Source organism: Amphimedon queenslandica, unplaced genomic scaffold (assembly GCF_000090795.2).
Source record: "Amphimedon queenslandica unplaced genomic scaffold, v1.1 AMPQUscaffold_12514, whole genome shotgun sequence".
NCBI lineage: Eukaryota > Metazoa > Porifera > Demospongiae > Haplosclerida > Niphatidae > Amphimedon > Amphimedon queenslandica.
Window position 1 is genome coordinate 3,377 of NW_003547249.1, and position 13,732 is coordinate 17,108.

The window sequence follows — 13,732 nt, forward strand, 5'->3', positions numbered from 1 at the left end:
TCTAATGAGACTAGTATTAGTACTTCTTCATTAACTCCTTTTGTGAGAAATCTCTTGTCTTAATTCTAAATAATAAGGAAATTATCAAGTACAGGATAAAGGATGGTTGATGTATTCACTTTCAATGGCTGACTGGTAACTTGAATGCATCTCCATCAGCTCCTTATCATGTTTAGACTGTAACTCATGAACCTCCTTCTTATGAAATGACTTCAACTCTTCAACCTAGTAAAGACATAGCTATTAATAACATTGTCACTTTCCAAAAAACAAAAAAGATTGTTTTTAGTATTAAAAATGACCATAGTCCATGCACAAATTCAATAAAAATTAAGAAGCATATCATATTGCATTCATAATATCTTTAATAGCTAACCTGTTTATGGAAGGACTCCTCAACTACACAAAAAGGAAAAAAGATAAGGAGAGAGGAGGAGAAGGAGGGAGGAGGGTAGTGTAAAGTAAAGGAAGATGAGAAGAGAAGGAAAAGATAGACATAGTTTAGTAACAGAAGCCATCAATACAATACAATTAACCTCATGCACTATCTCATAACATTCTCTACCAATACAGTGAGTACATGTACACTATACTCCATTATAATACTTCAAAAAACTGTTGCATGCACACAGACACTCACTCTCATTCATTATCAATGAAATCTTAACCATATAAGGAGCTATTCTATTGAAGAGCTTATAATGAATTAAAGTCAGACCTCAAAGAGCACATGCTTAACACATGCTATAAACATAATTCACCTAATTAACCTAATAGTACCTGCCCTTGTTTACAAGTTGTCTCAATATCACTATCATTGAGTGATTTATTGTCATTAACAACAAGGCTGTAATATAGGAGCTAGGGCATTTTGTTCCAGGACCTGGGGCTTTTAAACCTCATAACTTGAAAAATTGAAGTCGAAATCAGCTCAAACTTTCTACATAGCATAAGGGCATCAATATGTGTCAGAAAATGTAATAAAAATTGGGGGTAATTTCGGAGCCATTTTTCGGAAAAAACCATGGGCTATAGTACAGGGGACTTTTCAGATTTTGGCCAATTTCTTAAAATGGCCATAACTTGAAAAATTGAAGTCGGAATCAGCGCAAATTTTTTACATAGCATAAGGACATCAATATGTATCAGAAAATATAATAAAAATTGGGGGTGATTTCTGACCCATTTTTGGAAAAAACCATGGGCTATAGTACAGGGATTTTTTCAAATTTTGGCTCATTTTTCAAATGGTTATAACTTAAAAATTTGAAGTCAGAATCAGTTCAAACTTTCTACACAGCATAAGGACATGAATACGGTATGTACCTGATAGTAATAGAATACAACAGTAAAACTATTTTAATAAAATTATGTCATTTACAAGTACACATCCTCCTACATGTACCCCACCCTCCTCCTCCCTAATCACCCTCATCATTATACCTTCTTTCATTGCTGAGAGTAGAGTCGATTTAAATGAGTTTAAAGACACTTCGAGACTTTTAACACGAGAATCAGTCAGACCTTTAAAAGAGGAACAGAGAGAGAAAGAAGTTGGAAAGAAAGTGAAGAGTAACAAATATTACCATGTTTCAATTATCAACAATCAGTTGTTGTTGTTGTTTCATGTAAACAAACTAATAATTCATAAACGATCAATAGTCAGTGATAAGGTATGGTATGTTCATTAGTAATGGATACTCAATAATATAATGACAACAAAGGCAGTATAGGAATGAACACACTTTCATGAATAACAACAACACAAGCTCATAGGAAAACAAGTAATAGAGACATAGAGGGAGGGAGATTCAGGCTGCTTAATGTAATGAAATTAATATCTTTATCTTAAATAGCAATATCATTAAACCACAGTAGCTTATAAGTTCAAGTGAATATTTGTAAGGAAGGAGAGTGGGTGAGTATACTATGAATACTAGCATAAACAGAACTATAGAATTAGAACTGTGAGATAATGACAGTTAATACTAATACTATATATAGTAGTTAATCATTAATTCATTATAAGTATACTTAAGAATCACTACACACTGTGTGTCATACTAAAAGAACGCACATTTCATTATTACAAGAACTACTAGATATGACAGGACTCATTTCTATCTGGTCACATTAGAGATAATGGAGGTGCTTTATGAAAGACAATCAAAGACAGGGGTTTACCCTATCAGTGTAATCAAGAGTGGAAACTGATCCAATATAACACTATGTAAGCATATAAGATAACATTATACGATCTATATAATGATTAATGTTATAATAACACTCTAAATGTAGAAATGCAAATAATAATATCACTATAGCTGTAACAATAGTCAATCACAACTGGCAGTATACCCAGTGGTATGAGATATGGTCATTGTGTGGGTGTGGAGTAATACAGTCTGTGGGTGGGGCTTACTTTGTTGACGTAAACACGACTCCAACTGATTGAATATTTCATCAGGACTTCTTGTATTGCTATGACGACTAATGGTGCCCTATGGATCATGAAAAGAGAGTTAAAGTGGCTGATATCATGACTCAGTTATAAAATGATTCGCTTGAAATGTTTACAGTGATAAGCCGCTAATGTGCTGGAGTAAGAGCTTGTGGAGCTTCAGAGAAGCGATTGCAAGTCAGAAGCAATTCATAATAATTTATAATAATTTAATAATAATGAGATAAGATGACTTAATGCATTATTAGCTCATTTCACGTACATACAAAAATATGTACAATGTACATGTATGTGTATAATAATGAATACATGTACATGCATGTTATGGATACTGCTCTGGTATCCATGATGCATGAGATATGGTAGAGATATGATTACAATGAGAATTGTAAGTAACATTATACTATATGTGTGTATATGAGATAATATTATAAGAATTATGAAAGGAGGGGGAGAAGAGAGAGAGGGGAAGAAGAGAGAGAGGGGAGAGAGAGATGGGTGAGAGAGAGGGAGAGAGAGGTGAGAGAGAGGGGGGGAGAGAGAGAAGGAGGGAGAAGTCAAAAGGGAGAGATAAGTTTAGCTGTCATGTCCTATATTTAGAACTGAATGTAAACTGCTGGAAATATCAATAAAAATATTAAAAGTGAAACCATGAACATGTTACATTCTATCATCTTAATGTACCACAGGTCAATCCCCTAACCTTCCACTTGAAAGTACCTTCCACTGACACAAACCAATACAATGAATGTGTCATAGAGTACACAATACACATACGTACATGTACATGTACACATAATAGATGGATTATAGAATAGCAAAATGTGCTTGTACATATAACTTTCATAACTTACTTCAGTTTGTTTCTCTTCATCACTGTCTCTAGTCTTCAAAGCACTGCATCCATTCACCAGGGGGTGTTCTAAAGTACGCCCACCCCCATGAGTGTTCTGAAACTTTTTTTGGCTCCCTGGCCCCTCGGGGGAAGGTCCCCGATATTCTCCAGCTCCATTAGACCGAGAAACCTCAATCAAGTTTGAGGCAAGAGTAGACAGACCAGGGGATTTGATCCTACGGGCGGGACTGGACTCGGGAGAAGAGAGAAGCTTTATTGAAGTAGAATGAGTTGGACTTAAGATGAAAGCGTTCTCATTATATTCAGGACTAGCTGAAGACGAGTGTGGGGTTGGATCAGAATCAGATGATATGCTATTGTGACGTGATAGATCTGAAGCGCTGCTGTAGCAGTCTTCAGAGTCATACGGAGTGCATGGCACAGAATGACTGACACCTCTTCTAGGGCTGGGGCTGTTACTGATCTGATTCAAGTCATTGCAGCTGGTTGACCCTCTTAAGCTGGAGCCGATCGAGGAGGAGCCAATGTCAGTCTCGTTTGATAAACTACCTAAAGTTTTCCGGAAGATTCTTTGAGGAGATGGAGTGTTAGTGATTGATATTAGTGGAGACTCTCCACTTGTGCTTTTAGACTTTCGAGATAAATTAGCTTCAGAAATGAACCGTTTGTTAAGAAGAGAAGATGAGGAGGAGGAGGAGGAGAGAGAATCGTTTATCCTAATACCTGGTATGTCGGTAAACTTGTGGGCGGAGCTATCCTGTTGCCATGGAGACCAGTCGGCCTGTCTGTTAGAGGATTTTAAAGTTGACGAGCGACCAGATGACTCAATCATGTTAAGAGAAGGAATAGAGGAAGCACGAGGAACACCAGAAAACGTATGATAGAAGAATGGATCCTCCTTCCCCTTGCTACTCTTATTCATGAGTGCTTTGATCTTCTTTGTCCTATCTGGGATCTGACGAGGAACTTTAGCTGGCCTGGGGGTGTGGTCTAATTCAACACGCCCAAGAGGAACGAATAGCCCGTAATTAGCAGCACAGGAAAAGTAACGTATTCCTTGAACAGAGCCATTGTTACGACCTTGGGGATCATCAAGCTCTACTCCACACCAAATGCCTGGAGCAAACTCTGGACTGCCAATATATCTAGGAAGAGACAATAGGAAACATTGGTGTGAATTCTACAGCTTGAAAGGACTAGTCTAGACATGATTATTATTATGACTTAAACAGGAAGAAAATAAATAAGAAGGAAATAATAATGAAGAGAGAGAGAGAGGGGGGGGGGAGAAGGGGCAATGAGAAGTGTATGTAACAATGAGAGGTAAGACAAACAAAGAGAGAAAGAGAGACAAAGGATAGAGTAAGCTGCAAATTATGTTTAGACAAATAGTGCTAATTTTCAAAGCTATGTGCATTACACAAATATAGGCCTGTACTATACTATTGTTGTTATTATTATTACAACAACATACAAACACAAACCAATTACCTCAATGTCCCGTGTTTCTCCTTCTTGTCCATCTGCCCAGTAAACTTCACTCTTTTCCCAACATCAGTCTTGGACGGTGTGTTCCCGCTACTGCTGGTAGCAGACATTTTTCTCACCTCACTAGTCCGCCGTGGAGAGCCTCCATCAGAAGATTCCGAGGCCCTCTTTACTCTAGACCCCGTAGGAAAAACAGTAGGAGTTCTCTCGTGCATCATCATTGCTTAAAGTTGTAGCCTTCTTTCTCAAATTACTGTCGAAATATCTGCTCGGAAAATGGATCAGTCCAGCTCAGCTCTCCTTTATATAGACTCAAAGGAACTGGTCACACAATTAGCTGTAGTGTCAATAAACTACAGGAAGCACTAATAGTTCTCCTCAACAGCTTTTATTGCTGTATTGGATTACAAATTCTGCTACTAATGCAGCACTAATGGTCCTTTTAAAATGTAATTTGCGACCGCATCACAGCCACGCCTACTGATAATTTGCAGATAACGAGCCCGGCCCACAATGGCGGAGGATTTGGAGGTGAAGGCGAGAGAGCTCAAATCTCTCCTGGGGCGTTGTTCTGGCCTCCTCAAAGGGACGGGAAGGATGGATGGACAAGGAAAGAAGCCAAGAGAGCTTGAGGCGAAACATGATAGGATACAGTAAGAGACTTCATGAAATCATAAAAATCCAAATATCTAAATCACTTCGATAAAAGCCACAGACTAACCCAATTATGTATTATAAAAGCATTGAAGAACCAACCACTAGCAGTACTATGGCAACAAGTCACGCACTATGACAACAAATCATATTTGGTAAATAATAATCAGCTTCATTTCTCTACAAACACACGCCCACACTTTTGCAGAATTAGTGAGCTCCAAGGTACAATAAAGAAGCTAAAACAAGAACTAGCAAACATAAAGAAACACGAGCCAAGAGTTGAGAGCCAAACAAAGACAAAAGAGACTCAAGAATCATTACAGGAGTCTTATTATGACTACAGTCAGTGACAAACAATGATATAATTGTCACACTATTGCTTCTACTCTACTGGCAGGTGAAGACAATACAACCTTAGCGCTGGTTTTAGTGTTTAGGTTTCTCACGTTCTCTGAGCTGCTTCTTGTGGGAAGAGTTTCAAGGCTGTGGCAACGAGCCAGTCTACACCCATCACTATGGGAACTGATAGACCTTAGTGACTATAGACTGGACTCAGATGTAAGAGAGAAAAAGAGAGAGGGGGGGTAGTAATATTATGCACATATGTTCATGCAGGTATTGATAAAACTAGCCAATAGTTGCACATCAACAAAACAGATCATATTACAAGGTAACAGACACAATAACAAACACAAAACTATAAACAATCCCGCTAGGATTGACCCCGCCCCCAGCCACGCCCAAAGTAGACCTACAGGGTTATATTGATTCACAAAAGGCAGGGCTAGAGGCAGGGCTAAAGGCCTTACTTTCCAAGGCTGGCCCATCTCTGCTGTCTCTCTCAATTTCACAATGTCCTCTACGAATCACCGAAAGATCACTTTGGATAACAAGTTTCACTTCTCCCTCTCTTGCCTTCCTTCTCTACCAATCAGAAGAATTCCCGCCCACGCCCGAAAGCATATGGTCGCTAAGCAACGGTTGCCCACGGATACAATCCCTCCATTTGTACCCAACGGAAGATGAAGAGCTGGATAAGCAGTACAATGACAAAGTGCTGTATCATATTGGGAAAGGGTTTCCATTACTGACAGAACTAACTATAGGAGGACAAGGATTAACCATATCTGGAATAACACAACTAAGTACGTGTCCATTTTTATTTATTAATATTTTTTATTTATGTTTTTCTATAGTGACACGTCTGCCCCGCCTACATACGTTGCATCTCGTCAAGGGGCCACAAATCAGTTACGAGACGGCCAATCACTTTTCGTCCCTCCTGCCCTCTCTCTTACTACTCCAATTAACACACACCCCAATATCGCCGCAAGCAGTCATAAAAATAACTGGTAAATTTATTTTTTAAAATTTCCGTTATACTCTGGCAAGATTCGCGTGTGAAATATTGGCAAAAGAGAATGTTTAAAATGTACTTTAAATCATTATTAGTTAATCGTTATAATTAAAGAGAATTACCAGCTCTTTAAACAAGGCATACTTTGATCATACATGTACATGCTGGAATGCACATGTACATGTACGTTTAAAATATAATTAAAAGGATAATTTCTAAATTCTTTATTTCAGATACTCATAAATGTTTGAAGACGTTTCACATTCAAATATCATTCATCGACTATTTTGCCGACGAGGGCAAAACCAGAACGCTTGGCTCGGAGAAAAAATATCAACAAATAATTAATAATTTTGAGGTAATCTAATAGCTCCACCCACTTTAATTATTAACCCTTTATTAACACTGCAGGCAATAGCTCAACACTCTAAATATGGAGGAGTATTCCAAGTAACTGATACACAGTGAAATACATTAATAATAATAACACAAGAATAATGTAATATCCAGCTACATAAACTTGTACTTTGAAATGTATAATCTCCGCCCACCACCACACCCAAAATTAATTAATTAATTGAAATGCATTAATTAAAAAAGTGATGTACTTACAGTGAGAGAAAATAAAATGATTAAAAAATAATATTTATTGTTAGCTTTTAGAATTAATTAATTAATTACGACCACACCCACTTTCACTCCGGAGCGTAAATATCTTCGTACGGCCAATCAAGAGTACCTGGTTCTTCTGGTTTCTTTTTTATTTTATTTTTGTCTTCATCGTCTTTGGTTGGCAGAACTGTGTGTTGGTTGTTGTAGTAAGAGACGTTGATGTATTCTTGTAGCAGAGGAACGGAGAGGAGGATGAAATCTGAAAAACTCTTTCTAATACCAAACCACCCTGCAATGATAATAATAATAATAATAATAATAATAATAATAATAATAATAATAATAATATGTGCAAATTGATATTGTACCAATTTTGTAAGTGCACGTTACTAAATTTAGTAACATGTGCTAATTATAAACTTACAAACGTTTGTTGGTTTCCTGCAGGTGGATAAACCAATGAGACAGAACAAGGAGAGATAGAGTGGGATCAAAATGGCGGAATAAGGACCAGTGATATTGTTATCCAAACGACTTGAGAGCAAACTCTAAACAAATTAATAATAATAGGACGTCAATACGTATCAAAAAATGTAATAAAAATTGGGGGTGATTTCGGAGCCATTTTTTGGGAAAAACTATGGGCTATATATAGTACAGGGAACTTTTCGGATTTTGGTCCATTTCTTAAAATGGCCGTAACTTGAAAAATTGAAGTCGGAATCAGCTCAAACTTTCTACACAGCATAAGTACATCAATATGTATCAGAAAATGTAATAAAAATTGGGGGTGATTTCGGAGCCATTTTTTGGAAAAAACCATGGGCTATAGTACAGGAAACTTTTCAGATTTTGGCCTATTTCTTAAAATGGCTGTAACTTGAAAAATTGAAGTTGGAATCAGCTCAAACTTTCTACACAGCATAAGTACATCAATATGTATCAGAAAATGTAATAAAAGTGGGGGGGTCATTTCGGAGCCATTTTTCGGAAAAAACCATGGGCTATATATAGTACAGGGAACTTTTCAGATTTTGGCCTATTTCTTAAAATGGCTGTAACTTGAAAAATTGAAGTCGGAATCAGCTTAAACTTTCTACACAGCATAAGTACATCAATATGTATCAGAAAATGTAATAAAAATGGGGGTGATTTCGGAGCCATTTTTCAGAAAAAACCATGGGCTATAATACAGGGATTTTTCAAAAATGGTCCATTTTTAAAATGACCATAATACATGCATAATGCATCTTCGGTGACTTACCATGAATATAATTAGGCAGAGTAGCAATAATGAGGAGAATACGAAGTAGAGTATGTCTGGAAGTTTCCTTTGTTCAAGATCCTGCTGATTCTCACCAAGAAGATATACTAGACCAGTGGACACGCCCATAACAATCATACCAGCTAAATATGCAAGGAAGAGCAGCCATATTGGAATAAACACGACCTAATTAATAAATAATAATAATAAAATAATAATAATAATAATTGTAATAATTAATTGACTTACAGACCACGCCCAGTTCACTGCTCCGTCCAATCGAACTGCAAGAAAAACAAACTGCAACAAAAAGGCCATAGACATCACTTCAATCTATAAATAGGAGAAGAAGAAGGACATTATTAGGACCAATAAAATACAAATATTTGTATTTTCAAAAGCACTAAAATCTTACATGAAACCATTGAGTAGTCTATACTTAATACATTAACACGACAACCAACCAACGGTATTAAATGTAAGGACAAATGTACGTACAAAAACTACATTGTACATAAAAAGAGAGAGAGAGATTCACTAACTAACTTCGTAGGATCTCTTCCGGTAACAGCTCCAGAGACAGGAAGGGATACTGAAGAATGGGAGGAGAAAGAGGGGAGAGAGGGAAGCAGACCAAGGCATAGAGGAAGTGTCAATGTTCACTGCTATCAGTAGAAGAGTGATGAAGAGAAAGGATTGAAAGAAAACTGATAGTAGCATTGACTTGAACTGATACAATAATTCACTGTCTTCTCTAAAATAAAATAAATAAAAATTAAAAATTAATAAAAAATAAATGTACACGTACTAGAATGAATTGATAATGTCAACGATTATAAAATACATTTTTAAGAGGAATTATAATAATTAATTAATTAATAATGTTTAATTACATGTACATTCCGTTACCTGTAGTCTCGGCTGCTCCTGCACCATCTAACCACGCCCATTACAACTGCCACGCCCACTAAAACATTCCATAGCCAGAGAGGAAAAAAGAGGGCAGAGTAAGGACCTGATATGATACCATCAACTCTCAGACCAATCAATACCAGTTGAAGTATCAGAAGACAATAAAAGAGGAAGTGACTGTTTAAATAAAGTCAAAATGGCGTCCCAAAAGGAGGTAGGGGCTTACCTAACATTGAATCTGTTCAATAGCTCCTTCAGATGCATCTCTCGACTTCTATCTCGATAGCTTGTACACAAGTGGGTGGAGCCAGGAAAGAAGAAAAATAGCACGTGGTTATAGTAACCGGAGCTACACCGTTTACTTTCTGTAAACTACCATGTCTTTGGTGTACTGAAAATATCCGGTGTAGAGCTCCGAGTACTCTAACCACGTGTAAATTTACTGTATATTTTTAGTAAAATTCAGTGGATTATCCCAAAGAAGTGAGTAAGCAATGTCCATATTTCATGATGAAGTAGAGATTGAAGACTTTGAGTACGACCCAGAAACAGAGACCTACTACTATCCCTGTCCCTGTGGAGACCAATTCGAGATTACTAAAGTAAACACCCACGTGCTGTCACGTGACTTAAACCAGCTAATTCATTTCTCTCTTGCAGGAGGATTTAGAGGGAGGAGAAGAGATAGCAAGATGCCCCAGCTGCTCACTGATAGTTAAAGTCATCTATGATCAGGTTAGTACTAGTCTTAATGTCATACTGTGGAGTAAGAGATGATCAGAGGAAGTACATGTACAAGTACTTGTAGTTTTAATGATATTCATTGCTGTTATGGTGTGCGCCCCACGATAGCCTCACAATGTTGGAATGATTTATAAGGTACTGTTGTCTCATTTGTGTTCATACATTTAAGTACTAAAGAATTACAATTTTTGGATGGGACTCAGTCCCTAATATAGTATACTTCATACAGTATAATGAAGAGTTTATGTTCACGATCAGACTCTGCATGGGATAATTTTTAATGTAGAGTCAAACCTGTCTATTCCGGATACCTTGGGACCCAATAATACTGCCTTGATTATAGGGGTGTCCTTATTTTAGAGTGTCCACAATAGCAGGTTCTATTGTACTTGTATTTTGTTTTGTACTTTCGATCATGAGTGGGTATTACTAATAAATGGATTATTGGTCTTTATAGGATCAGTTTGTCTCTGATGAATCAAGTACCTTGAACTCTTGTAGAACTAGCGACACTGTACTAAAGAACTCGTGATTTATGATTAATACTGATATCTTTTCATTATTTATTGTGTTGTATCAAATATTTTTAATGTCAATTATAATTATAAAAATGAATAGAATGTATATTTATTAATAATACCCAGCATTAAAAATAGAAAATATTGTACAATAATCATTTAAAATAATTATACATGTCATTGCTCATTCTCTTCATTTTGATTGACCACACCCTCTGCCCCGCCTCCCTGCTCCCCTATCTCATCTTGAAACAGACGAGAGGCAATGAAAGATTCAAGAGGGCCGGTTCCATTTAGCTCAGGTGGTAATAGACTGGTATCCATTAGCGAATGTAACTCAGTGAAATCAGTGCCATGTATATGTAGCTGTAGAGACAAGGAGATACACATTATAAATAATTTTTATTAATTTTATTTTCTATATTCTTACTCTTTGACGTAGTTTTTCTTTCATAAAAGGTTTTACTATCGTAAGGACAAGACTGATGTACCAGGGCTGAAAAAGAAAGTGGACACCTTTTAACCTAATGGGTGTACTGTCCTGTAGAAAAGAAATGACTCTTAATCATATGTACTTAGTACAGTTACAGCAAAGTCTCTATAATTATAACCAAATTGAGACTTTAGTACATGTATGGAGGCTATTTTATACAGTAAGGAATGTAATTGGTACACTAGGTGCTGTCCGTTAAATGGAGGTGTATGCTATAGAGTGTCCATTAAGAGAGACTATACTGTATCACCAGAAACTTACTTGCAGTATTTTAACAAAGGTTCCATTTTTAACTGCTTCCGTTTGAGAAAATTTCCAAAGTTGTCCGAATTCAATACCCTGGAAATACTCAAACACGCGAATGCCATGAACCTGCAAAATGACATAAAAATAATGTCCACAATTACTCCTTCTCTCTCTCCTACTTGGGTTTCTTCATCCTCCAGTAGTTTATCGAGAATTAAAAGGACAGTTCTTATCATTCGTTCAGCTGGATCTTGCTCCATGTCCCATTTCTCTGGTCTAATGCATACCACCTAAAATAAAGTATTACTTGATTTCTTAAATTGCTAGTTTTTAGATTATTTATTGATAGTATAATGGACTATTGAAACTCCCCACCTTTTCTCCATTCCATGTCCTCCCATTCAATACATACAGTGCCCCACTGCTAAGAATATAAGATAGGTTTGCTGATAAATCGTCTTCAGTGAATATCTTTCCGTTGTCTCTCCTTATTGTGTGGTATTTAATGTAGAGGGAGAAAGAGCGGGACTGGTCAAACTTCTTTGCTCTGAGGAACCGCAAGAGAAAAGGAGAATCCTTTCTTTCAAATATAACACCTTCTAACTCTGGATCATCTGTTATTAGTAATAATAAAAAGGGTGTGTCTTTGATCAAAAATGTAGTTTTGCTTCTTCTAACTCACTTTCTTTCTCTTCTATGGCTGCCCTAAAGTCAGCAATTGCTTGCTCTCTAGTGTCTGGGTCTTCATTCAGCTCTCTCCTTGCTTTTTCAAGAGTTTCCCCATCAATAGAATTGCTGCACATTTCTGCCATTATGTTAGGTGTGGTCAAAGTCTCAAAGATAAGAGTGCGGTTCCGTATATTGTCCGTTATGCTCTATACAAAACTAGATCTACGACCTCAAGTCCGGACGTGTACAAAAACTACGTGTGCGCATACAGGTTAGACACGAGGAAACACGTGGTAAAAATTTGTAAGCATCCGGAATCGCAGCAAATGTGTTTTGATAGTACAAGTAGACAAACCTGTACAATACTGATACAGAAATATTTAATAATAAATGCAAGTATAATAATGTGGTAATAATCACACAACACAGTTTTTGAGTACTTTGCAGTGACATAGGCCTACAACCTAAAATGGCAACAGCAATGAGTGCTAAAATCATTTTTACTTACCATTTTTTCTTTTCTGTAAAAGTAATCTGTTCCCACTTCTTGCTCAGGTTCCACCAAAAAGCAATGATGATAGTCTTCATCATTCTTATACCAGACTCTATCACCAGCAATGATGGCTGCAGCTCGGCCTGCTCCTATAGCTGTCTCTTTCACTGGACGGTGAGGAAAAGATACAGTTATCAAGCTCATAGCTCTTGTTCTTGCTGCATTCATTTCGCGTAAGTACCCTGTCGGAACACTGGACTTTTTGGCGCTGTGTTTGCATAGATATTAGACAGAGAAAGCCGTTGCACAAAATTGATTTTGTGGGGTGTGGTCATAGGCGGATCTATAAAAGATCAATTAATTCCCTCCCCGGGCTTACCTTTAAGAGGGGGGTGGTACTCCAATGACTACCTTCTCCTGAAAGTCCTCCTGAGTCCCGATGAGTGAGGCACACTACATATTTGTAGTGTGCCTTAATGCGGGTTCAACCAGCTTCCCTCTTAACATGTCCGACCAAGAGGAGAGGAGAGAGAGTAAGTAGGCCCAAGCTTTTGCCAGAGCTATCAGCCTACTGAGTTCTAATCTGGGGTATGAATATGACAGTCCGGATGACCATGTAAGCCTCTTTGTGGGGAGTGAGCTTTCATTCTCCCCAACTTAGCTATGTTATGGTCATGTCATGCTGTTACATATTATACTAATTGATATAATATTGCTGTTATATCCATTGATCGAATTAACTCTCTCCTCTCCATTTAGCCATGGACTACAAAGGAAGTGGCATTCCCCAAGAGATTTCCCAAGAGGATTTGTTGAGTAAGGGGTGATGCATAAGTTAACTGAAAAGATACACTGAAAGGAATAATAAACCACAAACAGCTGACACATTAATTAATAGTCTAGTGAACATACATTGAATATATTGAATGAATGCCATATTTAAGTTATTACTATCACTAAAT

The 13,732-nt window shown here is 37.1% G+C and overlaps 5 protein-coding genes across 5 annotated transcripts; 2 read left to right on the forward strand and 3 right to left on the reverse strand.

The window, feature by feature from the left end:
* On the reverse strand, positions 1–5,160 carry LOC109587596 (uncharacterized). Its single transcript, XM_020003822.1, has 7 exons — positions 4,809–5,160; positions 3,316–4,462; positions 2,423–2,501; positions 1,444–1,524; positions 377–399; positions 120–225; positions 1–65 (listed from the first exon to the last, which is right to left on the reverse strand). Exons 1-7 carry the CDS (start codon positions 5,024–5,026, stop codon positions 31–33), a joined length of 1,689 nt encoding a protein of 562 aa, XP_019859381.1. The 5' UTR covers positions 5,027–5,160; the 3' UTR covers positions 1–30.
* A 130-nt stretch (positions 5,161–5,290) lies between these two features.
* LOC109587597 (F-box only protein 41-like) lies at positions 5,291–7,356 on the forward strand. The gene is made up of 8 exons (XM_020003823.1): positions 5,291–5,458; positions 5,668–5,804; positions 5,860–6,020; positions 6,078–6,132; positions 6,179–6,607; positions 6,659–6,814; positions 7,053–7,177; positions 7,231–7,356. Exons 1-8 carry the CDS (start codon positions 5,319–5,321, stop codon positions 7,285–7,287), a joined length of 1,260 nt encoding a protein of 419 aa, XP_019859382.1. The 5' UTR covers positions 5,291–5,318; the 3' UTR covers positions 7,288–7,356.
* Positions 7,357–7,401: 45 nt separating this feature from the next.
* LOC105314794 (transmembrane protein 185B-like) lies at positions 7,402–9,913 on the reverse strand. Its single transcript, XM_020003824.1, has 7 exons — positions 9,834–9,913; positions 9,605–9,784; positions 9,242–9,449; positions 8,945–9,028; positions 8,696–8,881; positions 7,856–7,979; positions 7,402–7,720 (listed from the first exon to the last, which is right to left on the reverse strand). The coding sequence occupies exons 1-7, from the start codon at positions 9,869–9,871 to the stop codon at positions 7,515–7,517; spliced, it is 1,026 nt and encodes a 341-aa protein (XP_019859383.1). The 5' UTR covers positions 9,872–9,913; the 3' UTR covers positions 7,402–7,514.
* A 172-nt stretch (positions 9,914–10,085) lies between these two features.
* Positions 10,086–10,951, forward strand: LOC109587598 (DPH3 homolog). Its single transcript, XM_020003825.1, has 3 exons — positions 10,086–10,209; positions 10,268–10,342; positions 10,809–10,951. Exons 1-3 carry the CDS (start codon positions 10,102–10,104, stop codon positions 10,881–10,883), a joined length of 258 nt encoding a protein of 85 aa, XP_019859384.1. The 5' UTR covers positions 10,086–10,101; the 3' UTR covers positions 10,884–10,951.
* Positions 10,952–10,982: 31 nt separating this feature from the next.
* On the reverse strand, positions 10,983–12,440 carry LOC105314795 (retinaldehyde-binding protein 1-like). The gene is made up of 6 exons (XM_011409167.2): positions 12,291–12,440; positions 11,984–12,222; positions 11,788–11,898; positions 11,624–11,734; positions 11,300–11,410; positions 10,983–11,235 (listed from the first exon to the last, which is right to left on the reverse strand). Exons 1-6 carry the CDS (start codon positions 12,418–12,420, stop codon positions 11,047–11,049), a joined length of 891 nt encoding a protein of 296 aa, XP_011407469.1. The 5' UTR covers positions 12,421–12,440; the 3' UTR covers positions 10,983–11,046.
* Positions 12,441–13,732: the final 1,292 nt, after the last annotated feature.

Bases quoted from the DNA above. Each gene is read 5' to 3' on its own strand.
- LOC109587598 (XM_020003825.1), top strand. From the start codon at position 10,102: ATGTCCATATTTCATGATGAAGTAGAGATTGAAGACTTTGAGTACGAC. The intron at 10,210-10,267 runs GTAAACACCCAC...TCTCTCTTGCAG, and splicing joins ACCAATTCGAGATTACTAAA to GAGGATTTAGAGGGAGGAGA. The intron at 10,343-10,808 runs GTTAGTACTAGT...TGGTCTTTATAG, and splicing joins TTAAAGTCATCTATGATCAG to GATCAGTTTGTCTCTGATGA.
- LOC109587597 (XM_020003823.1), top strand. From the start codon at position 5,319: ATGGCGGAGGATTTGGAGGTGAAGGCGAGAGAGCTCAAATCTCTCCTG. The intron at 6,133-6,178 runs GTAACAGACACA...CAATCCCGCTAG, and splicing joins AAAACAGATCATATTACAAG to GATTGACCCCGCCCCCAGCC. The intron at 6,608-6,658 runs GTACGTGTCCAT...GTTTTTCTATAG, and splicing joins ATCTGGAATAACACAACTAA to TGACACGTCTGCCCCGCCTA.
- LOC109587596 (XM_020003822.1), bottom strand. From the start codon at position 5,026: ATGATGATGCACGAGAGAACTCCTACTGTTTTTCCTACGGGGTCTAGA. The intron at 2,502-3,315 runs GTAAGTTATGAA...CATGATCCATAG, and splicing joins ATGAAGAGAAACAAACTGAA to GGCACCATTAGTCGTCATAG. The intron at 66-119 runs GTGAATACATCA...CTTATTATTTAG, and splicing joins TTACCAGTCAGCCATTGAAA to AATTAAGACAAGAGATTTCT.
- LOC105314795 (XM_011409167.2), bottom strand. From the start codon at position 12,420: ATGGCAGAAATGTGCAGCAATTCTATTGATGGGGAAACTCTTGAAAAA. The intron at 12,223-12,290 runs GTGAGTTAGAAG...TACTAATAACAG, and splicing joins AGCCATAGAAGAGAAAGAAA to ATGATCCAGAGTTAGAAGGT. The intron at 11,899-11,983 runs GTGGGGAGTTTC...ACTTTATTTTAG, and splicing joins GGACATGGAATGGAGAAAAG to GTGGTATGCATTAGACCAGA.
- LOC105314794 (XM_020003824.1), bottom strand. From the start codon at position 9,871: ATGCATCTGAAGGAGCTATTGAACAGATTCAATGTTAG. The intron at 8,882-8,944 runs GTAAGTCAATTA...TTTATTAATTAG, and splicing joins CAGTGAACTGGGCGTGGTCT to GTCGTGTTTATTCCAATATG. The intron at 7,721-7,855 runs GTAAGTTTATAA...TTATCATTGCAG, and splicing joins CAGGAAACCAACAAACGTTT to GGTGGTTTGGTATTAGAAAG.